Genomic DNA, 25,698 nt, shown 5'->3' with positions numbered 1-25,698 from the left:
TTAAATTTTAATATTAACTGAAACTGACTTTGTTTAGTCCCTCATACTTTTCTAATTATTTCACATCTAATTATCTCATTTGAGTTTCTTGTCCACCTTCCTTGACAGGCAGAAGAGGGTTTTTTATCCCCATAGGGAGATTGAGGCCTAAGTGTTTTATCACTTACTCATGGTTTTACACTGAATACAGTCCTTTTTTCCATTACAACACTCTGAGGACTACGCCTCCATGCAAACTCTCTGAACTAAACAATTCCAAATATTCAGTTTTTCCAATTAGCCGTAGCAAATTTTTGTAGCACTATGAATGGCAATATAATGTGTGGTTCCACAGCAGAATTTGAAATTGAAAATACTGAGCTTATTTCAAAACAGTTTTAAGAATCTATTACCTGTCAGACACTATGCACAGCACTGAAGACATCAAAGAAGAAATAGACAAAAACATGCACACAATTAGCATACAGATGAACGAATGTTAAAGAAGTTATATTTGCTTCAGATGCCAAAGGGAAAGAGGATTGAGTAAGGAAGGTGTAAGCTTGAGTTTTGGACAAGTTTGTTTTAAGATGCCTGAAGAAATCTCAGCTGAAATATTTAGCAAAAAATATTTTGTTTGTTTGGGATGAAGCATAGAACAATTAGTCCTGAAGCAGTAACTTTGGATGTCATCACTTAGATATATATTGCAGATAACTGAATGCACAGAATTGTATGAAGTTCCCCAGAGAAATACTAAATAGTGAGAAGATAAAATAACCAATAATATAGACTTGAGAAACACCAACATGAGGGATGTTTCCAACAGGAAAGGAACAGTAAAGGATAGTGAAATGAACAGAGACATACAGGAGGGGAGAGATTAGCATTCTGGAAGAAAAAAAGAATGATGGCTTTCCAAGAGTAATTTTTGTCAAGTGTTAGCAAAGCTGAAGCATAACAGAATTAAGTAGGTTGAAAATAGATGGTGCAGAATACTCCTTCCAAAGTGCATGATGAGAGAAGTAAGTGGAAAACCAAAGGTTGAAAGCACAAGTAAGAGTTCAATTAATTATAAGTAAATTTATTTTGCCATGAACAAAAAAAATCATAAATCTTTTACAAAAGAAGTAATAAAGTTGTATGATTACTTAGATTTAAATGCATTTGATATGTGGGGAGTACTTAGTAACCTTATCATAATAATATAAAAATAGTGGGTCTATTTTATTTATGAGTACATACTCTACTTCCCTATTTTTTTGCAAGAGGAAAAAATTAGTAAAATTTATTGCTACCATGATTATAAAAACTGTTAGAGTGGCAAATTAAGATACATTCATTTTATTTTTGCCTAAGTAATACTGAATTTGAAAGTTTGTTTCTCTTTTCTTGCTCTTAACATCAAAAACAATAATAAAGTGCTAAGTCTCCTACCAGTTTAAAAAGAGAGTCTTAATAATGTATAATGTTACAATTATAAAAGTTAATGTTGAACACACTTCTGGTTATAAGAAGCAAAAATACACTTACACTAGCTAAAGTAAAATAGAGATCTCATGGAAACCAAGGAGAAATAAATGAACACTAAAGTCTTTATCTAAAGTGGAGGCAAAATGATAAATAAGGCAATTTCTCTCTGTGCCTCTCTGTCCCTCTCTTCCTCTCCCCTCTCTCTTCCTCTCTATTTTGTACTTGTACATTACTCAAAACATCTGTTTACTTTAGACTGTATCTTCACAACTTGTACATGGCTGCAGTTGGATTCTTTTATACTCTAGCCCCTCAATTTCCATCTCAATCACCAGCTGAGACCCTCTTCTTTTCCTCTTAGCTTAAATGTTCACAAAATCCCTGGGAAGGAACGAATCATCCTTGAACATAGCCATACACAGTTCATGACACTGGTCAGTCAGCCCCAATTTTGCTTTTCTGGACACCCAAGACATACCATTTTCCTAACGTACCTGTTTTGTAGGGGAGAGGGAATGAGAGAGAGGGGATTATGTCCTTTATGTAGGGATGTCTCTTCAGGGGATTTGGATATAGCAGAGGGAGCTGTCCTTAATAGTTTATCATATACATGATGTTAAAATGAAAACATGACACCTTAAACTTGCAGAGCTGTTTATATTAATAAGGAGCATTATTACTCTGCGGCATTTTAGTAAGGGAATGTTCATGTATCTCTTTATCTTTTAGTAGATTGAAAAGAAAACTTATGGCAGATTCTGTCTTGCATATGTTCTATTTGTATCTGATTCTCACACCAAGTATTTGTCACTTCTTTTCCATAAACTTATTTTACACTGAATCACTGAATAACTATCATAAAAACAAATAGCATGTCAACACATTTATTCGTCCAGAGCCCTCTTGAGATAATGTCTGAATTTTCATCAAGACTGTAGTGATTAGTGTTTCTGATTATGATAATCAAATAACTCATTAGTGGTTATGTTTCAAAAAGGATTTGAAATATAAAATGTTTCTAGAATATGGTGAGTCATTTGGCTCAGACTTCTCAAAGATGGTAAAAAATGGAAAGGACAATTTTAGCCCTTAATATCTTGCATCAGTAAAATGCAAGCGTGTACCAATTTTACAAACAACATATTCTCAAAGGCCCAGTTTCGTGGCAGGCCATTTTAAAATGTATGCTTGTTTATATATGAAGAATAAATTGAGCAAAAGTTGTTGCTTTGTCTAACTTGACTAAGTTGACATCAACATAAACCACCAAATGAGTGGATAAAGGTTTCAACTAGTGTAGTGTGTTTTATTAGCTGGTGTTCAATTTATAAGGTAGGCAATTGAAATAAGGGAAAGTAGGAACAGACTTTATTTTTAAGGAAAACTTCATTTGCAAGTAGTTTCAGTTTAATGAGCAGCAGAAAATAAGGTTTTGTTATCTTTCGTATGTACTTTCTATTGCTTGTTTAAAAGTTTGTAAATATTTGGTGAATGCACACTATATTAGGTATATGTGTGCGTATGGGTTTTCCTTCCTTAGTTAAGCTTCCCTTATTGTGTTTAGCTCTTTATTTTAATAAGATAATAAGCAAATTTCTATTCTTCTTCATGCTTTAGAGAGCTTACTAAGAAATAGGAATGGAAATAATATTCTGTAGCTTTGAAAAGATATGTACAATGGCATCAGCTTAAAAACACAAAGTATAGGTTGGTAAAGTTCAGTCAAACCTTGATCACAATCAACCATTAACACAACAGGATCCAAGTTATATGAATCAATTACATATGCAGCTCTTACACTCAGAGCTATATTTTGATTATATTCAGATACATTTTATCAGAGTATTTGATTTTAAACTCATCAGATCCTCCTTTTTAGCTGATCTTTTAGAATATCCAATTGGCCCTTTTGATCTCACAGATTCTGAAGAGATATTTTGGCTTAAATAAAAGGTGTGTTTTGTGAATACATTTTAATATTGAGTTAAGCAGATAGTTCCTTCAGATTTGGTTAAAAGTGTCTCCAGGAGGCGTTTTCTTCCCCCTATTAATGGCCATCTGGATTGAATAAGCTAGTGGTCTAAATCTAGTCTATTTTAGGTATTTGTTATTAGCCTTTTGCACAGTAGTGATCTTTGTACTTGTACATTACTCAAAACATCTGTTTACTTTAGATTGTATCTTCACAACTTGTACATGGCTGCAGTTGGATTCTTTTATACTCTAGCCCCTCAGTTTCCATCTCAATCACCAACTGAGACCCTCTTCTTCTCCTCTTAGCTTAAATGTTCGCAAAATCCCTGGGAAGGAACCAATCATCCTTGAACATAGCCATACACAGTTCATGACACTGGTCAGTCAGCCCCAATTTTGCTTTTCTGGACACCCAAGACATACCATTTTCCTAACGTACCTGTTTTGTAGGGGAGAGAGAATGAGAGAGAGGGGATTATGTCCTGTATTTAGGGATGTCTCTTCAGGGGAGTTGTGAGAAACATTGAGCAGAGTTAAAAGGTACTTTCAAAAGGATGTCAACATATAATTTAAAATACGGGATTGAGAATATATCTGAATTTGTCTTTGCTTCAATTATCTTAAAGGGAATTCAGATAATTTTTACCCTATGTCATCTAAATAAAATAAAATACATCATTCAATGATCTCTGAATATTTCATCTCAGATAAGTTAGTCTCTATGCTTTCATTTCCTCATCGATAATAGAGGTGAGGAAAAAAGTCTGTAATGCCCCTTTCAACTCTAATATTCCATGAGTCTACCAGATATTGAAGTCACCCAAAGGGAAAGGAATTGCTACAAATTCTTACTTGCAAGCACAATTTTCAAGCCCTGTTTCCAAGCTCAGAGTTTCTGTGCCACGGAGGGGAGAGAGAAAAAGACCTGATAGAACTTAAAAAGAGCTAGGGCTAAAAGAAAGGCAAAAAGGGATTCAGAGCTACTGAGCTCAGTGTCAAGAGGATGAATCATATTTACACTGATTTCCTGTTTCTTTTCATGTTGAGTCTCCAAGGAAGCCAGCTCCCTTATGCTGCTGCTTTCTTCTACTTTGCTGCACGCACATAAATACCCCATAGATTCCTACCCTTTATAAGCTGAATTAAGTTATATATATATATATTTTACATAATCTATAGCTGTTTGGGTGATTGCAAAATATTCTGGATTGTAGGATTACTTTAAACAACATCTTGCCATAATGATATAAGAACACCAACATACATTAGTGTTGTGTTCATGGTCTCATTCTCTGTTTATCTTAGATCTCCTGGTAATCAAATGATAAGAAAAAAATACCTACGTGAGTAGTCTAGCAACATCTTTTATTTTACATCATTGAAAGCAAGTGAAAAAGTTCACTTGGTCTTGTTAGATCCTTATCATGTAAGGTTGAATAAAAACTTCTATAAAAGAGCTTAGAATTATAACAGAATGCTAATACAAGATCCCAAAAAGCCATGCTTCAATCAATAATCAGACTTTATATATTGTTTTTCCTAAAATTATTAGAATGTATATATTACTTTTCCAAAATTATTTTCCTGAATTAATTATTATTTTCATTTCAAAGTGGATTGCTATTATCAGTATCATTAATATTAAAATAAATGTTTTATAAAATGTTCTCTATATATTGTTTAATCATGTTTAAATATTGCCCCCCACCTCCATGTCATAGAAAACTACTATGAACTTAAACAATAATTCTTACTTGAAGTAAATGTATTTATTTTAATATCATTTTAAAACAAAAATACGGTTGTTCTGCAACAAAGAGATATCCATTCTGTATTCTTCTGAAGAACACTGCAGGAAAAAAACACACACACATTGTAGAAATAACACTATCTACTCTCTTGTTTTTGAATTTTATTCTTCTTTCACCACCATTTTTAATTTTCTAAAATGATATATATGTTGCTGAATAGATCTGTGAGATGTAGAGAATTGATCAAAATGAACTTTGATATACTGTCAACTCTTTGAAGACAAAATTATTTCTTATATGTATTTTTAATGAAGTTCAAAACTATTTGAATGAATGAATGAATGTATGCATTTATTTGAGAGAATCTTCATAAAAGTTACAGCATTCAATGTGCTTTTTGAGGAGAGTATACAATCATATAGTATTTTATGATTTTCTTCTCCAAAAATGAAATGTGTTTCTTAGTTATACTTCATATTTATTAATATACATTTTCAAAGTAGGTTTTTGTATAGGTTTCTGTAATCTCTTTTGGTTTCTTTACATACCTCCTTTCATCAGGAAAACAATTTCATGAGGATAAATCAGAGAAGTGTTAGTATTCCAGAGAGTCTTCTAAGTGTTACAGTTCTGTGGCCTGAGGATTAAAAGATAAACAGTAAAGCAGTTTTGCTGAAGTTATATTAGTTTGAAGCTTGGAGACAAAGGAAGTAATTCAAAAGACAGACTCTATTAACAGTGACTACATCTACAGACATTTCCTTGTTTGTTAAAGCATATTCCTTCAGGGATTCTTTACCCAGACCTATAAGAAGAAACATTTTTAAGACCTTGAAAATAAGCATGTTTCTCACATACTTTGATTTTGTTCCTTAAAATATACAGAACTTTCATTTTAAAAATAGATTTAAAAAAACACTCTGGCCTTTTAAACATTCACAGTTACTTAGGTTTTAGGCTTGTTGAAGATTTCCTATTCAACATCACTGTAATTAGTTTCTTTTATTTGGCCTGATTTATTCTAAACTATTCCAAAAGGTATTCAAAGCACCAATTCTTTTTCTGGAAAGAAAGAGGAGGTACAGTCAACAAACATCAGGCCTTTGATTGTGGTGTTTTTCTCTTTGTGAACTAAAAAAACATGTGGAAATGAGAGTTAAAAATCATGATTTAGTTTTAATACAGTAACTCATATTTTCAAAGATATCAATGAGATAAGCAAATGTATAACTAAAGCCATGGTAAAGTTTCATCTTTCCTACAGTCCCTTTAACAACTAAGCATTTAGATCAACTAATCATTCATTTACATTATTTTATAGAAGTCTAAAGTTAGAGATATTAAGCGAACAAGCAAATAAAAATCTACCTTAAGTTTTGAGGTAACACGTCTAATAATATCTTACATTTTCGACTTGGATAAGCAGAGGAGATCCTTTGGTCTAAACTTACACGGTACGGAGAAGGCCACCAAGGCTGTGAAACTAAGTCAGATGATGATAGAGCTGAGGGTCAAGCCCAACACCCCCTACATAGCCGGTGGCACATTTCCAGGGTATTCTGGAACATCCTTTTTACTCTAAATCAGTAATTAAAAAGTGAGACATTTTTACTCCTAGATACTATACAAGTTGCATAAATGAATTTAAAATCAAAACATGAAACACTCCACTTGCAAAAACCCAATTTGAAATGATGTATTCAGAGTGTAGGGTTTGTTTGTTTGCTTTTAGCGCACTATAAAAAAAAGAACTTACGCACTCCCTTTCTCTCTCTCTCCCCCACCCCATTCTCTCTGGTTCTATACTCTCACAAATATAAATTCAAGCTTCAGGGGTGGTTTTATAAAGTTTTACACAGTAAGAGAAGCATAGTAAACCACTGAACTTTTTAAAGAATTTGCCTTGAAAAGACAATATTCAAATAACTGACAGAGCCTTGAATTTTAAACCCACTTTAAAGCACGCCAGATTTGAATCTCCGAATTTATTACCTGATTTCATTGGCTGAAGGTTGACTTGCAGACTGTTTCTAAAGACTGGCATGCACATAGCCAAGGCTAACATTACGTTGAAGGTTTATGTTGGGCAAACAGTTTTCATAATACAAAGAAATATAACCATATTACTAGAAATTATATTCAATTTAGGCTTAAAAGCCTAAAGAGCTTTAAAAAGCTCCTTACCACAGAAATTTCAAAATGTAATTATAATTCTTAGTGAGGATATTTTTTCAGAAAGATTTTGCCCTAAAATCCAGGATGCATTTATGCTAAGTATTACATAGATTAACTTAGTAAGGTATATGGTTTATTTATGGCACTTTTATAAATTTATAAATAAATATTTGTATTAATATGATGTATAATTTTTCAAATATTTTAAAATGAAATATTTTATGCAGATATAGTACTTGATTTTGTTTAATAAATGTTCCTTGAATACAAGTTTATGCAGTCACTTACATGAACAAGATAATCACATACGTAAAACAAGTATTCATAAGCATGGTGTGTATGTGTGCGTGTGTGTCCACACTTACGACTGTAATTCACAAATGGCCACCATTGTATAGAAGGAGAATATTTTCTGCCTGGAGAGCCCATCGCTATACACCTGGGCTCATCTCCATTTTAGGCTCATATATGCAGTTAATTGAACATGCTATAAACTAATACTGTTGTTTTCCATTAGTTTTCCAAACTAATACTGTTGTTTTCCAACATGCTATAAACTAATACTGTTGTTTTCCAACATGCTATAAACTAATACTGTTGTTTTCCAATACTGTTGTTTTCCAACAAGTTAGTTTCAGTATGTATTTGTCAGTATTTCAGAACTCCTTAGAAAGTTTAGAAAAGGGATTGACTTGTGTATTCTGAAACACCAATTATCTGGAGAGAAAATGAAACGCAACAGTAGAAATCAGCAAAGGCAACTGATTATTTTTCCATCTCTGAAGTCTTTCAATGTAATCTGGAAATGTTCGCCGTTAAATTCCTAGTGAACACTTTTAAAACAGGACCTCTCCGATTATATCTGAAATTTAATAAATGTTTAGTCAATCTACTTTTATCTGTGTTGCAGAAATTTCCATTTTCGTTTTTCTTCAAGGTACAAATACAGTTAAATGATAATCATATGGGGAAAATCCCAGGGATTTTATCACAGTAAATAATGAAATAAATTGAAATGAACTGCAAAACAATTGTCTTAAATATAATCCTGATTAACCCTGGCACCCAAAAATGTCTGTTGTTGTATTCCTTGGAATACGTTTGACGAGAAGTATTTATTTTCATTTCTTTTCAAGGGTCTGGGAAGTTCCAAAGTCCTGCATTGCTTGCATCCACTTATTTAAAATACAGAATTAAGTTGCAATGTGCAAAGCTGACTAATAGAGCTTTGCTCAAACAATATAACATGTAATCCTGTAATTTAAAACCTTTCAATGCATTATTGCTCTTGTGAAATGGCTTTACAGTAAGGTAATAATACAAGGAAGGAACCAATGGAAAAATTGTAAAGTGTAGACCATTAGTGTTTGAAGTATACTTTCTAAGGAAATTTTATTTCAGTGCATGCTCATAGCAACTGGGTTAAAAGACTTGCATAAAACTCATATAACATCCATGAACCATTTAAAGGAAAAGTGACATAATGTGCACAGAAGCAGCTACGATTTGTGATTCTCATAAAAATGGTTTTGTTTTGTTCCTCCTTGGTTAGTAATGACTTGAAAATGCATCCAGTTTATCTCTATTAAGTTAGAGAGGTTAGAAGTATAGTAATTACTTATGAAGGAATTTACAGCCAGATGTGGGAAAACACATGATCTTATTCCTGTTTTTATTTATTCATTTAGCAGAATTGTGTTCACACCCCCATGCCCAGCAACCTAGCATGTCTGCCTTGAACACTCTTTGGCACATTTAATGGTCAGTTCTGTTACTGAACATTTAGAGGGTACCTGCTGAATAAGTTTGACATAGAGTTCTATTGCTTAATTCTTGATTGCATTACCAAAAATTCTATAAGAATACAAAAAAACGATGTTTGCCTTTCTCTCCACTTTCATTAAATAGTTTGCTGAGAAAAGGAGAATAAATTCAGCCTAATAGAGCTTTCTCCAAAGCTAAATGATTATTTATTTTGGGAATATAACTCTATCGCTATCTCCATCTCCTTTATTTCTGCATTTGTCAAAAGTTTCTTAAGAAAAGCCTTGAAAGTCACACATAGACAGAAACTCAATGGAACACGCATTCTCAGGAAATGAACAATGCACAGAGTTGCTAAAACTTTATAGTAACCAAGATATTTATGGCAAAAGATTTCTCTGAAATACCACTTACGCAATAAAAGGCTAGGATAAAGCTATTTTTTCGTTACGGTACATGGCACCTAAACATTTTATTAAATTGTTAGAATTGTTTGAAAAATGTCAGCCAGCCTATGATAGAGACCATTAAATCTTGGAATAGCATATAAAAGGAGAATTTCTAAACAAAGAAAGAAAGTGTTTTATCTGGTACATAAGCTTAATCCACTTACTGAATTACTTCAGACGTTAAGATCCTTAGCTTTTTTTCCCCAATCCTCTTTTTACTTAAATTTGTTAAGATTTTTTTACACATAAAGCATTCTTATATCTTAACTGTTTTGGCACATACTGGTTCCATTTATTGTACCATTAGGTAGTGAATTGAGGTAAATGTTATACAAACACTTTACAAGTGACCCACTTGCAACAACTAAGTGCACAATAAGAAATATATCTTATCTATTAATTTCACTTGATCACATGGAACTATAACTGAAGGAAGCCAACTGGTCTATTTAATGGCCTGTGCCAGAAGACTATACAAAATCAGCTTTTGTTTTCTCATAAATCCCACGTGCAACAGTCAGCTTCTCACTGTTCACTGAGCAGTAGTGACTACCTCCATCTGGCTAGACTCTGCAAACCTGGTTAAAAAATTAAATGGCTTGTTGGAACAAAGGAGAAAAGAAGTGCTTTTGAGGGAGAAGAGAGGACTTTTCCTAACTTTGATACATCAAGAAGGAAGACAAAAGGGTATCTCTAGGTGGAAAGATCTGGAATGGAAATTGTGAGGACAGAAGAGGACTTACATAGAGGAATTGATGAGTGTTATCTGTAGGGTCAAGAGAGTATTGAAGGGATGTCAGTCAGCTTGCAGTGGGGTTGAAGAAGGTCTGCTGCCCCTAGAACTGGAAAGGTGAACTCTGCAAAATCCACTGGATAGGAACATGTGTTAGGGTCCTGAAGTTGAACATAAGCTTATTTGTTTATGCAGTGGATACATTCAAGTTTACCTAGTTAGTTAATATATTACTGTGACAAAGTTACTCCTTGTCATGAACTGCCAAAGGTTCAGCTGGAGGAAGAAAGCATGATGACTAAGCCAAATGCTCAGCTCACTGCAAGCTCCGCCTCCCGGGTTCACGCCATTCTCCTGCCTCAGCCTCCCTAGTAGCTGGGACTACAGGCACCCGCCACCACGCCTGGGTAATTTTTTTGTATTTTCAGTAGAGATGGGGTTTCACCATGTTAGCCAGGATGGTCTCCATCTCCTGACCTCGTGATCCGCCCGCCTCGGCCTCCCAAAGTGCTGGGATTACAAGCGTGAGCCACTGTGCCTGGCCTCTAAATGGATTTTCAACATGTGTTTTTTTAAAAGGATATGTTTTTTTTTGTAATTCTGTGAAAAAGGATGTTGGCATTTTGATAGGGATTGCATTGAATCCATAGATTGCTTTGGGCGGTATGGTCATTTTAACAATATTAATCCTTCCAATCTATAAACATGGGATGTTTTTCCATTTGTGCAATCTATGATTTTTTTTAAATCAGTGTTTCATAGTTTTTCTTGTAAAGATCTTTCAACTCCTTGGTAAAATACATTCATAAGTCTTTTTTGTAGTTATTGTAAGTGGGATTAACTTCTTGTTTTGGTGCTTGACTAATATTTATTGTTGTGTAGAAATGATACTGATTTTTGTGCATTGATTTATGTCTCAAAGTTTTAAAGAAAAAAAATTTAAAGAAGAGACGCAAAAGAGCAGTGAAAAAAAACAGACTTTCTGTATACTATAGATACAGTTAACATTTCCTTCATATCATTTTACGGTCTGCCTATTTTTCTTATTTCACATAAACAATCCCCGTTTTTAAATTAATATGTATTATAGCCATCTATGTTTCTATGATATGATTGCATTTATATAACATTTGGTTTTAAAATTTATCGTATGACATTTTCATTTTAAATCAAAATATGTGTCACTGCAGCTGAACACTGATTTGTTCAATAAAGTTTGATGAGCATTTTAGCTCCATTTTCTAGTTATGATTAAAGATAACAAAAATAAGCAAAAAAAAAGGAGGTACATAGAAAACATTAAAGAAAAGGCTGTGAGTATAGGCTCAAGGTTTCCTTATTTGGGCCAGAATAAATTTGAGGATACTAAATGATTAGAACAAATTTTCAGAAATAATAAGAATCTATACTGTTGGTCACTTAAAATATAAATTTTATTAGTTTCTAGATATAAGTATAAAGATATGTGCTTTGATGAAAGAATGATTGGGGGTGTTCTAAGAGCTGTTTTCTTATGAATAGAAGACTGTTCCTGTGTCTGAGAAAATATTTTGGAATCAGAACCTGTTCAATATGGGTGTAATTGCTAAACTGACTCCACTGAGGAAAACACTTTCTGAGGAAGTACTCAGTTTTATCCTCTCTAGTCCTTTCAATTTTGACAACAACACGAACAGTTAAATGATTCCCGTGAGAGAGCAGGAGAAGAAAGAAAGCCATGAGTGTATAGCATCCTTGAAGGCCAGTAGATAAATGAAACAAGAAGAGGTAGTACTCGGTTGTGTTGCATTAGATAAGAACTGAGAATTGCCATTTGCATTAGTAATGTGAAAACCATAGGTGATGGTAATAGGGCCATTTCAGTGGAATGGGCGTGCTTGAAACCTAATACATGTGGATCTCTAAAGAAATGCATAGAGAGAAGTTGAAGATACCAAGTTTAGACAATTATTTAAAGTAGATTCATTTCTGCAAATATAAATTTCTTTGGAATTATTAAACAAATGTTCTGTTTCAGAATTCTTCATGAAAAGGATCCTTAGTTTTTTAAAAGGGGTAGGAATAACATTTTCAGTGGGAGTTTTTAAATAAATGAAGTTGTTATTTAATGAAACCTATAGCACAAAAGTACAAAACTATTGCCTCTATAATGACTGCAAAACTTCTATGAAAGTGCTATTGATTTTTAGTAAACAGCCTTGATTTTGTAAGAAGGTAAGAGTAGTGATAGAATAACAAATAATACTAAGCATTGCTACTACATTACCATTGAGTTGAAAATGTAAAGAACCCCCTTTTTAGCAAAGAAAACAGCTGTGTTTTTCATAAAAAGATCTTTCATAAAACTTTTGTTTTTGCTACTGTTGATTATTTTTCTCTTAATATGGCTAGAAGTGCTTTTTTGAAAATTTATTTCAAAAATGAAAGAGTAAAAATACCTGATTATGCGAAAACTTTGAGCAGGTATGTCTATAGGTAGTGAATGATAATTTTCCCAGGAACTACAATGGATGTTTTGGAGTGGCATGATTTATCCACATATTACAATACAGACTTTCAATCATAGGTGATGAAAAATAGCAAACTGGTCTTAAAGTATAAAACAAATGTACTTTCAGCGATGTTCATTGAATATGATTGTTGTTATTGAGCTTTAGACTTCTCAAGTTTGATTTACATATGTACCCCCCAACATAAATCTGACTTAGCAAATGCATCTTACCCATAATTCAATACGCAGTTATTTATATTAAATTTGGCAAACAGTAAAATTTTTTGGTGGGATGAACCTTGAGAGTTTTTGATTTTATTTTTTTCTTTTTGAGGCAGAGTCTTGTTCTGTTGCCCAGGCTGGAGTGCAGTGGTGCAATCTCAGCTCACTGCAACCTCCAGCTCCCGAGCTCAAGCTATTCTCATGCCTCAGACTCCCAAGTAGCTGGAATTACAGGCATGCACCACCACATCCAGCTAATTTTTATATTTTCAGTAGACGGGGTTTTGCCATGTTGACCAGGCTGGTCTCAAACTCCTGACCACAGGTGATCCGCCCACCTCGGCCTCCCAAAGTGCTGGGATTACAGGCGTGAGCCACTGCGCCCAGCCGCGACTTTTAAAATAAATCTTTTTTTAGAAAATGCTGCAACTCTCCCGGAAGTGGAAATCTGTTAGGAAAGATTCATAGTGATTAAATTTTTTCCTGTAAGAATTTTTTTTCTTAAAAGTTTGGCTATTTATAATAGTTAATCTCAAAATATTGTTTACAGTGTTACTTTTTTCTTTTATTTTGCTCTGAGTTATATATTCATAATTTGCAGAAGAAATTTACCTCACAAGACTCAATTTTAAAAAGTAAGGAAACAACAGTAAGTTAAAAAGTTTCCTTTGATGCCATTCACTGTTCCAAAAACAGGAGCTGCTCCAGAACGAAACACAGGAGAGTCTTGGGGGTGAGATCTTTTAGGGATGGAAGGACTTAACTGGGCATCATAATGATATTGCAAATGCACTCATTTTGTTATGTTGCATATTTTCTTGGAAAAGTTGGAAGAAAAAGAATGACCTTTAAAGCTCACTCTTGGCACTGTTGGCCCTTATATTAAGTCCAATTCTATAACTTCTCATATGTTGTACTATTGAATTAATGCACGGATAGCTTCTGTCTGTTCTGAAATCAATCCTCACATTCTTCATGTTTGAACTATTATCAAATTACTCATGGCTCATGAGAATTCATGTTTTCTCACCTTTGCATATGCAGTTCCTTCTGTCTCAAATGTGTGCTAACCATGATTCCCTCATCAGTCCATCTCTCGAGACTCTCTATTCATGTATCAAACCTGGGAGTCTATGCATGCTCTTCTCTGTCCCTTAGCAGTCTGCATACATTTTCAGGTGGCATGTTCACTCATCATGGCGGTTATTTATTTTCATGTATTGTTTCAGGGCTAGAGTGAGAGTATTACAGATATTAAATGCCATATCTTGATGATCCAGTACAATTCTGACACATAACATGCACTGAGTAAAAGTCTCATTATCAAACAAACAAACGGAATAAAATGAGTGAATGAATGAGTTATAGATGAACCCATTAAGGGGAATATGGTACGGTAGAAATTGCCCAAAATAGAGTGAACACTTGTCCTGCTTTTACAGGGCAAATCCTTCAGCAAATGGCACTGAATACACCTGAACCTGTGTCTTCCTAATCTGTTAAAGGATGGATTATGTTTTCTACCAGTCTACAGAGGTTCCTTGTAGATAATACATAAGTTCTTGTACTTAAAGCATAAAGTATTATACAAATATAGGATTTTTTTTTCAGGTTCAGACACTTTTATGCTATACCCGTGGGGGGATAAAAACAATATATGATGGGTTAAATTTTAAAAAGGAAGAAAAAATTCTATGGAGCAAGATATCAGATTGAAATCGGAGTGAGGCCAAAATTTACTGTAGCTTCCTGAGGGCTAGACAAGGAAGTTTTAACCTTAACCCAAGGATTCTAAACTCTGGCTACACATTAGAATTGTCTGAATATTTTAAAAATATTTAAGTCTGAGCTTCAATTTAACTGATGTGAGGTGGGGCTCAGTCATTGACATTTTAAAAAATCTCCCCAGGTGATTCTAATATACAGTCAGGGTGAGACTCACTGCTGGGCCAGAGAAATTTAGGAAATGTTTCTTAGGAGAAAAACTGTATAATACATGAAACCTTTTAAAAAGATTAATCAGCATGAATAGATATGTGGAGAGGCTAGGGATAGGAATAGAATAATTAAAATGTCTATGGACATCACAGATGAAAATAACTGTTTTAAGGTCTATGCTTTTTTTTTTCTTGAATGCCAAAAAAGCTGCTGTGAAGCCTTTGTTGCTAACAGTGAATTTGTTCAGACAAAAAACTTAGGAACAATCAAATAATTAATGTTGCAAGGGAGCATTTTACAAATTAAACATGAAAATTACTTAGAAACAGAGGTTAAAATGGCAATCACCATTTGTTGAATGATGCATGAAAGGAGTTGCTAGAAGAGATAAGTTTTGAATAGAGTTAAAATTAAATTGTAGAGAGAGAACTGACATAAAATATTTTTTCATGCTAAAAGGCTTATAGTGATGAATATATGGATTTAAAGTCATGCCTTCTTAGTTGTCACATAGCTATTTATTTTAAACAAATAAAAATAAATGAGATAATTTATATCTTCAAAATGTAATGACAGTGCTTTAACATATATTTAAATATATAAAATGATGGTCTTGAAATGAAAATAGAGTGAATACAATATATTAAAATTCTAAAACACATTTGCTTTTAAAAATGTCTAACAGTAATTTTCTAACAGATTTTACTTTGAGATAGTAAAGGTAGCATTTCATTGATGAATAGGAAACATGGCATACTAGTTTTGAAAAGAATAGTCTCTTTGCTCGTAATGTAATGAAATCTATGCATATATTATAGTTTTATTTAAGAAGAAAGGGTATATATCAATGATGAACCTTTTCTGGAGGCACAACAATATCTTTTTATCAAAGTAGAAACCTTAAAACCTACAAAGTTATGTTTAATAAATGGCCAGACAGCAATACTTACTAATATTGCTTGCCTGGAGTCTAATAAAAGATTTAGAAAAGAAGTAAGAAAACAGGAAGTGGAAAATGTCTTATTTTCACATGAAAAACTTGTGTGAGGTGTATGGAAAACTGTCATTTTAATATGTTCACAGAGAAAGGCCAAGCCATAATGTAATATCTTATGTTCTATAATTCATATCAATTTCCAGGTAAATTATTTTAGATAACCTGTTTTTTAAAAATGCTTTCTATTTAGTACAAAAATAAGTCAATTAGTATTTTAAGACACGAAACTTCTGTTTTTTCAGTTTTATCTGTTTCATATGTATCACTTATAAAGGTAGTTCTTGTGGTAGATAAAGATATGGGGAATGGTTCCAAAAAGGCTAGGCAACAGCACAACTTTGTAGGGGGAGGAATTATGCTTCAGTCTCCTCTTCCGTAAGTGGAGGTAGTTAATAATATCCATGTCACAGGCTAATATGTGTATAATATATATCAAACTCTTCAATAATATCTCACCCATATAGCACTGTATAACTTTTAGCTACCAAAGTCATAAATGTAATAAATAAATATTGCCTAAAAAAGGTAAACGTAAAATTACTTAATCTTATCTTTCTTTAGTTTTAGTAAAAACATTTTAACAATTTTTTTATCCTGGGACAATTAAAAAATCTTTATGGTAAAGACTCAATCTTAATGCATGTATCTCTGGGTGTGGACCCTTGTTAGCTCAAGTGGTATTCCTTTATTAGGCTCATAGCAAACAGCCATGTCTCTCAATGGACACTCTAAATGTGGAGTAGTTTGTCACAATTATTTGGTAATCTCTTTCAGTGTAACTCACACAGCAAAAGTGACAATATTCCTGTCACTCCTCAGAAATGTCCCAGCTCCGCGAGTTTCCACATTCAGGAGAATGAAGAAAGCCATTACGAGGTATGCCATATATCTATAGAGAACATGTTAGTACTGAGAAATTTTCATTTTCCTCATAATTTTAAATACTCTATCTTAACTAGTATTATTTTCTTTGCCCATCTCTTCTATGGTCACGTTTTTATACTAATGTTTTTGAAAATAATTTTAAGTAAATAATTTTAGAACAGAAATCCAGCTATATATATATATTTGTTTATGTTGAGTAATGATCCAACTCTTAAACATAATGTTAGTAACATGGAATGAAAAGTACTGATTTTTACCTATTTTTAAAGAAAGTAATGAGCAACTTTCTTTTAAAGCTAGACGTTCTGGATTGATTCATATTTATTAATTGAACTAAAAGGAAGGCACAACTATTTTGAAAGGTTAATTCGATTCATCTCCGATACTGAGGAAAATGAGAAAGACATTGCTGCTTAATATGACTAGTTAAATTTGAATTTTAATGAAGCGTTTCCTTTTTTTTACTACTTTTTATCAGTTTGATCTTTTATTTCCCTGTATTTTTGAACTTAAAAGCCATTACTTTCTTTTTTAAAAAAGTTAGTTCATCCACATTAAAAGGTAGAAGATCCATAGTTGTTTTTTTCTCTTTCTTTTATGTTGGAAGGGCTTTTCCAGTGCCAATTATTCCACTGTGGCTGGGTATAGAAATCTACTATCTTTCATGTATATATATTTTTAAGTCTTGGTAAAAAACACATAAGATAGAATTTACTATCTGAGCCATTTTTAAGTGTAGAGTTCAGTAGTGTTAACTATTTTTGCATTGTTGTGAAATGGAAGAAGATTCCCATTTTTAAAGAATTATGTTTTAGTAGTTAATATTAAAACATACATACTGTTTCACGTATTTTTTTACAGCTGTAACATATAGATTATAGAAAGAGAGGTAATGTATGTGTATGCGTATGTGTGTGTGCCTGTGTGTGTATTCTCATTTCTTACAGAACGTAGGTCCCCTCCATTCCCTTAAAACCTTTTCTTAATCACTATTAGTAAAAAAAAATTTTGTAATAATTATTGCTTTTACCATCTAAAGGAATCTATTATTTTCAAAAATCCCACTGGTAATGTATATTGAAGAAACTACTTTGATTAATAGAAACTTTGTATAGAAAGCAACTTCTTTTCGGATAAAACATTAGTGGAGGTTGAAAGACGATTGAGCAATGTTTTGAACAGCTCTATCCCCTAATTCTCCTTCGCATATTTTTATTCTATTTCTTTTTGTTTGTGTGGGTCTAAATACTTAGAAATGATTTTCTAAATTTCAGCATATATACTTTTTTAGATTTTTCTTTTTATTTTATTTTATTTTATTTATTATTATTATTATTATTATTATTATTATTATTATACTTTAGGCTCTATGGTACATGTGCGCAACGTGCAGGTAAGTTACATACGTATACATGTGCCATGCTGGTGCGCTGCACCCACCAACTCGTCATCTAGCATTAGGTATATCTCCCAATGCTATCCCTCCCCCCTCCCCCTACCCCACAACAGTCCCCGAAGTGTGATGTTCCCCTTCCTGTGTCCATGTGTTCTCATTGTTCAATTCCCACCTATGAGTGAGAATATGCGGTGTTTGGTTTTTTGTTCTTGCGATAGTTTACTGAGAATGATGATTTCCAATTTCATCCATGTCCCTACAAAGGACATGAACTCATCATTTTTTATGGCTGCATAGTATTCCATGGTGTATCTGTGCCACATTTTCTTAATCCAGTCTATCATTGTTGGACATTTGGGTTGGTTCCAAGTCTTTGCTATTGTGAATAATGCTGCAATAAACATACATGTGCATGTGTCTTTATAGCAGCATGATTTATAGTCCTTTGGGTATATACCCAGTAATGGGATGGCTGGGTCAAATGGAATTTCTGGTTCTAGATCCCTGAGGAATCACCACACTGACTTCCACAAGGGTTGAACTAGTTTACAGTCCCACCAACAGTGTAAAAGTGTTCCTATTTCTCCACATCCTCTCCAGCACCTGTTGTTTCCTGACTTTTTAATGATCGCCATTCTAACTGGTGTGAGATGGTATCTCATTGTGGTTTTGATTTGCATTTCTCTGATGGCCAGTGATGGTGAGCATTTTTTCATGTGTTTTTTGGCTGCATAAATGTCTTCTTTTGAGAAGTGTCTGTTCATGTCCTTCGCCCACTTTTTGATGGGGTTGTTTGTTTTTTTCTTGTAAATTTGTTGGAGTTCATTGTAGATTCTGGATATTAGCCCTTTGTCAGATGAGTAGGTTGCGAAAATTTTCTCCCATTTTGTAGGTTGCCTGTTCACTCTGATGGTAGTTTCCTTTGCTGTGCAGAAGCTCTTTAGTTTAATTAGATCCCATTTGTCAATTTTGGCTTTTGTTGCCATTGCTTTTGGTGTTTTAGACATGAAGTCCTTGCCCATGCCTATGTCCTGAATGGTATTGCCTAGGTTTTCTTCTAGGGTTTTTATGGTTTTAGGTCTAACATTTAAGTCTTTAATCCATCTGGAATTGATTTTTGTATAAGGTGTAAGGAAGGGATCCAGTTTCATCTTTCTACATATGGCTAGCCAGTTTTCCCAGCACCATTTATTAAATAGGGAATCCTTTCCCCATTTCTTGTTTTTGTCAGGTTTGTCAAAGATCAGATAGTTGTAGATATGTGGCATTATTTCTGACGGCTCTGTTCTGTTCCATTGATCTATATCTCTGTTTTGGTACCAGTACCATGCTGTTTTGGTTACTATAGCCTTGTAGTATAGTTTGAAGTCAGGTAGCGTGATGCCTCCAGCTTTGTTCTTTTGGCTTAGGATTGACTTGGCGATGCGGGCTCTTTTTTGGTTCCATATGAACTTTAAAGTAGTTTTTTCCAATTCTGTGAAGAAAGTCATTGGTAACTTGATGGGGATGGCATTGAATCTGTAAATTACCTTGGGAAGGATGGCCATTTTCATGATATTGTTTCTTCCTACCCATGAGCATGGAATGTTCTTCCATTTGTTTGTATCCTCTTTTATTTCCTTGAGCAGTGGTTTGTAGTTCTCCTTGAAGAGGTCCTTCACATCCCTTGTAAGTTGGATTCCTAGGTATTTTATTCTCTTTGAAGCAATTGTGAATGGGAGTTCACTCATGATTTGGCTCTCTGTTTGTCTGTTATTGATGTATAAGAATGCTTGTGATTTTTGTACATTGATTTTGTATCCTGAGACTTTGCTGAAGTTGCTTATCAGCTTAAGGAGATTTTGGGCTGAGACAATGGGGTTTTCTAGATATACTATCATGTCATCTGCAAACAGGGACAATTTGACTTCCTCTTTTCCTAATTGAATACCCTTGATTTCCTTCTCTTGCCTAATTGCCCTGGCGAGAACTTCCAACACTATGTTGAATAGAAGTGGTGAGAGAGGGCATCCCTGTCTTGTGCCAGTTTTCAAAGGGAATGCTTCCAGTTTTTGCCCATTCAGTATGATATTGGCTGTGGGTTTGTCATAAATAGCTCTTATTATTTTGAGATACGACCCATCAATACCTAATTTATTGAGAGTTTTTAGCATGAAGGGTTGTTGAATTTTGTCAAAGGCCTTTTCTGCATCTATTGAGATAATCATGTGGTTTTTGACTTTGGTTCTGTTTATATGCTGGATTACATTTATTGATTTGCGTATATTGAACCAGCCTTGCATCCCAGGGATGAAGCCCACTTGATCATGGTGGATAAGCTTTTTGATGTGCTGCTGGATTCTGTTTGCCAGTATTTTATTGAGGATTTTTGCATCAATGTTCATCAAGGATATTGGTCTAAAATTCTCTTTTTTTGTTGTGTCTCTGCCAGGCTTTGGTATCAGGATGATGCTGGCCTCATAAAATGAGTTAGGGAGGATTCCCTCTTTTTCTATTGATTGGAATAGTTTCAGAAGGAATGGTACCAGCTCCTCCTTGTACCTCTGGTAGAATTCGGCTGTGAACCCATCTGGTCCTGGACTTTTTTTGGTTGGTAAGCTATTGATTATTGCCACAATTTCAGCTCCTGTTATTGGTCTATTCAGAGATTCAACTTCTTCCTGGTTTAGTCTTGGGAGGGTGTATGTATTGAGGAATTTATCCATTTCTTCTAGATTTTCTAGTTTATTTGCGTAGAGGTATTTGTAATATTCTCTGATGGTAGTTTGTATTTCTGTGGGATCGGTGATGATATCCCCTTTATCATTTTTTATTGCATCTATTTGATTCTTCTCTCTTTTTTTCTTTATTAATCTTGCTAGCGGTCTATCAATTTTGTTGATCCTTTCAAAAAACCAGCTCCTGGATTCATTTATTTTTGAAGGGTTTTTTGTGTCTCTATTTCCTTCAGTTCTGCTCTGATTTTAGTTATTTCTTGCCTTCTGCTAGCTTTTGAATGTGTTTGCTCTTGCTTTTCTAGTTCTTTTAATTGTGATGTTAGGGTGTCAATTTTGGATCTTTCCTGCTTTCTCTTGTGGGCATTTAGTGCAATAAATTTCCCTCTACACACTGCTTTGAATGCATCCCAGAGATTCTGGTATGTTGTGTCTTGGTTCTCGTTGGTTTCAAAGAACATCTTTATTTCTGCCTTCATTTCGTTATGTACCCAGTAGTCATTCAGGAGCAGGTTGTTCAGTTTCCACGTAGTTGAGCAGTTTTGAGTGAGATTCTTAATCCTGAGTTCTAGCTTGATTGCACTGTGATCTGAGAGATAGTTTGTTATAATTTCTGTTCTTTTACATTTATTGAGGAGACCTTTACTTCCAAGTATATGGTCAATTTTGGAATAGGTGTGCTGTGGTGCTGAAAAAAATGTATATTCTGTTGATTTGGGGTGGAGAGTTCTGTAGATGTCTATTAGGTCTGCTTGGTGCAGAGCTGAGTTCAATTCCTGGGTATCCTTGTTGATTTTCTGTTTCGTTGATCTGTCTAATGTTGACAGTGGGGTGTTAAAGTCTCCCATTATTAATGTGTGGGAGTCTAAGTCTCTTTGTAGGTTACTCAGGACTTGCTTTATGAATCTGGGTGCTCCTGTATTGGGTGCATATATATTTAGGATAGTTAGCTCTTCTTGTTGAATTAATCCCTTTACCATTATGTAATGGCCTTCTTTGTCTCTTTTGATCTTTGTTGGTTTAAAGCCTGTTTTATCAGAGACTAGGATTGCAACCCCTGCCTTTTTTTGTTTTCCATTTGCTTTCTTTCTTTTTTTTGTCCAAAGCCTAAATCACTTGAACATTGAGAGAAGAACCATAGTTTTCAACCCTTTGATTTTTCCTCTTCACTTTATACGTTTCAGCTATCTAAGATAATACAATTGTTCCCATTAATTACCAACAATAACACAATAATTCTAATTGGATGGCAGAGAAAAAAATTTTTTTTGTAAGTAAAGATTAACGTAAATAGTACAAAACCCTACCCAGGATGTTGTGCAACTCATTAAGATCCAAGTGGATTTCAGATTTCTAAGAATTATATTTATTTTTATAACATTTTATGTTTGTGTTTATTGACTTAACCATACTCCTCAGAAACCATATTCCTCAGAAAATCCCTTTGATTACCAAAGGTGGTGAGATGATTTATTGGAGATTTCCTTATTTTTTGTAGAGAATTTAAATGAGACATAATTCAAATAATTTTCTATAAATCATACTTTTTTCTCCCTTAGATATTTTATAAGGTCCAAAGCACAAGAAGACAGCTTGTACAGGGTTTGACTAAAAGTCTAGGGAATTTGAAGAAAAAAAATGACATCTAGAGTTATGATGTTTATTTATATTATTAGTCCATTTGTGAAAGAACAGTGAAAGTAAATCTACTATGGTTTACTTATAAACAAAGAAGACAAAATATTCTTATAAATCTTTCATTCCATAAATTCTCATTTAATCATCATTCTCCAGGCCCATTTTTTCTGAATGGTTTTGAACTAGGTTCTCTGGAAGGCCCTATCCATCCCTGATGATCTGTGATACTAAATAATGATGATGATATTGATAACTTATACTTATTTAACAGCATAGTTTTCTACAGTTAAATAACTTTCTGTGTTAAATAGTACCTCATACTCTGTGCTAGGGACTGTTTCAAGAAGTTTATATGTATATTCTCTCATCATTCACATTTTGTCCTTGGTTAGTCTAAACTGTTTTTGATCATAATACATTTAATTTCTTTAACATGCTTTTTTATTAAATTCAGATAGACAATATCTGAAATTTCTTATAAAACTTGAAGAAAAGAGATAAGTCATGTCATCTTTCGAGTTTTTTAAAACATTCTAAGATACAAGGTTTCTGTATAAATGCTTAATATCTGTAGACGAATAATAAAATGGGCAGTTTTAGTAACCACTTTTTTAAAGGTTATTAATCTAGAGTTAATTATTCTTGAGAATTAACAATGAAAGGTGATTATAACCTACAAAATTGGCATCTGAAATGTTATTTTTCATTATATTTAATTCTGTACTGAGCCTGGTAAGTGCAGGTATTTTCCTAATTTTTATTTTTTCAAAATTTATGTTTCCCCTCCCTTTTAATCACCTTAATATAGTAAAAAGAAAGATGATTGTTCTGTTTAACACACACAAATATTTAACTGCAGAAAACTATATTGTTAAATAGAGTCATATTCGGTGTCAACGAGTGCTGACTAATCTGGATGAAATTCTTAAATTTATATTATGACACTAGATACATAATAAAACCGAGACTGATGTGACCAGCAAGCTTTTAATTGTTATTAGCTTATTATTAACCTATCACTCTTAATTTAGATAAAAGAAGTATTACTTACTTATAGAGAAATGTTATATCAGCTATTGAGAAAAATTTGTGCCAGACCCTATTCTAAGCACGTCATATGCATTACAATAATTCTTCTAATCTATCACTAGAGTATAAACATGCTACAATTTTATGAACTGCTGGGGTAAAATGCTGCCAGTTTAACTCTGACAAATGCTTATTTTTTATTTCTTTAATATTTGTCCGTTTTAATACATGCAAAAATAAGGGGTTTTTTATATTAGAATTGTTGAAATATAGCTTATTTAATTCTGACAGCAATCCCATTAGGTAGGTATGATTATTATTCTTATTCTACAGATGGGAAAAGGAGACACTGAGAGGTTATGTGATCTGCTCAAATGCACACAGACAGGAATGAGTGGGCTGGAAGATAGCCACAGCCACATGGCTTCAGAAACTGCAAAGATAACTATGCCATGACATTAAGTAACAACAAACAAACAAAAAACCTCACAGGCTATTTGATTGTCAGGGACCAGAGATTACCTATGCATGTTACTGAAACATAACGTGAAGACAACAGCGATTGAGTAGCTTGCCCTACCTCTCAGAACTAGCTAATGATAGCATTAGAATTAGATCCTAGAATTACTGATCCCAGAGTAATCTAAAGACTTTACCTTCAAACACAAAGTTTCCAAACAAATGTTAAATAAAATAGTTTATACTTGAAGTTCTTTCTTAAACTAGATTTTTAAAATGGTGTGAAATTTAAACTGTCATGTTTAAGTTTTCTCTCCCTGACATACCTTTTGTCATTGGATACACAGAGCATTGCAATGATTAAAATCGAAGCACCGGAATAAAAAAGTGAACATTGTTTTTATGCCATAAATGCATATCGCATTTAATAAGCATTTTTGATCCATATTTCATTGTCACTTCATTTCTATTATATTTCATTCCCTTTTCCCATGAAACAGTATATAACGCAAACAGAGCTTTCAGTGTCTATATTCTGCAATCTGTAGGAAAATGTCTCATAGTTAATGGAATTCACACAAGACTGCATCTCAGTATGAGTAGCTGTTCCCTGTCACTATTTTTGATGCTTGAGCTAAAGAATATTTTACAAAATGGTTTAGTGTTCAGTGTATGAATTTTTGAGATAAGACTTCTCCCTTGTAGGGGTGAAATCCGAAAATCAATGTCAGATGGAAATCTTAGCTCTAAGAGTTAGGGAGATTGGTGGAAGGGTTTTAAACTAAGTGTGAATTTTAGCCTCTAGACTTTGGAAATGTGGCAGTTATCATGAGTATGAAATTCATGGGTGCAGATGGTTGATTAAGATATCCCAGGATGGGCCACTGCTATAAATCTCCACAGAAAAATTGAGAAAACCGTTTTGATAAGGAACATATTTTTGACCTTTTATGTAAATTCATAACAGGTTTTGCTGGATTCATTAAATGCGTATAAGTTAAATAACCATTGGTTTCATGAAATTGCCAATTATGTCATGTGATAGAAATATTTAATAGAATTAAAATATGTCAAATGGTGAGTAAGAGGGGTGCGTGAGAGGAGAACTCCAATGTATTAAACTATTATTATGTGTCTCGTATTTCACATTTGCTACCTAATTCAAGACAATTGTCTTCAAGGTAAGTGTAATTTCCCTCCGCATTAAGATAAAGTTATGGGTGCCTAGGTGATCTTGAGCCTACGTCACCAACCAAGGACACACTGATAGCTAGAGTACAATGGGGCTCAGTTTGTTACACAGCCTAAAACTCTATTGTTTAAATAATACCAAACGGAGCAGAAGCAAAATGGCAATATTATCTGCTACTTTTAAATAATAAAATAGGAAAGATACAAAGCCAAAACACTTTTGCTTTTGTCTTACTTGGTCTTTTATTTTCTTTTTAAAAAAATATTCATACACGAAATCTGATTTAGTGTATGAATATTATATGACACACCTATATTTTCCTGTTATTGCTGTATTATGAATATTATACCACATACCTGTATTTTCCTGTTCTTCATGATTATGTAGTCATATTACCCAAGTATATTTACATAATTATGTACAAGTACACAAATAAATA

At 33.5% G+C, this 25,698-nt stretch overlaps 1 protein-coding gene across 4 annotated transcripts in view; it reads left to right on the top strand.

Annotated features, from left to right (window-relative positions):
• Positions 1-25,698, top strand: part of PCDH9 (protocadherin 9) — a 935,212-nt gene that overhangs the window by 315,796 nt on the left and 593,718 nt on the right. For 2 of the 4 annotated variants that reach the window (XM_054446710.2, XM_054446713.2), the window contains exon 3: positions 16,721-16,822. The exons of the other annotated variants lie outside the window; for them this stretch is intronic. In XM_054446710.2, coding sequence (XP_054302685.1) covers positions 16,721-16,822 — 102 coding nt within the window. The remainder of the gene's footprint in view (positions 1-16,720; positions 16,823-25,698) is intronic. 4 annotated transcript variants of the gene reach the window in all.

This window comes from Pongo pygmaeus, chromosome 14 (genome assembly GCF_028885625.2).
Source record: "Pongo pygmaeus isolate AG05252 chromosome 14, NHGRI_mPonPyg2-v2.0_pri, whole genome shotgun sequence".
Classification (NCBI taxonomy): Eukaryota; Metazoa; Chordata; class Mammalia; order Primates; family Hominidae; genus Pongo; species Pongo pygmaeus.
This window is presented reverse-complemented; position numbering and strand designations above follow the sequence as displayed.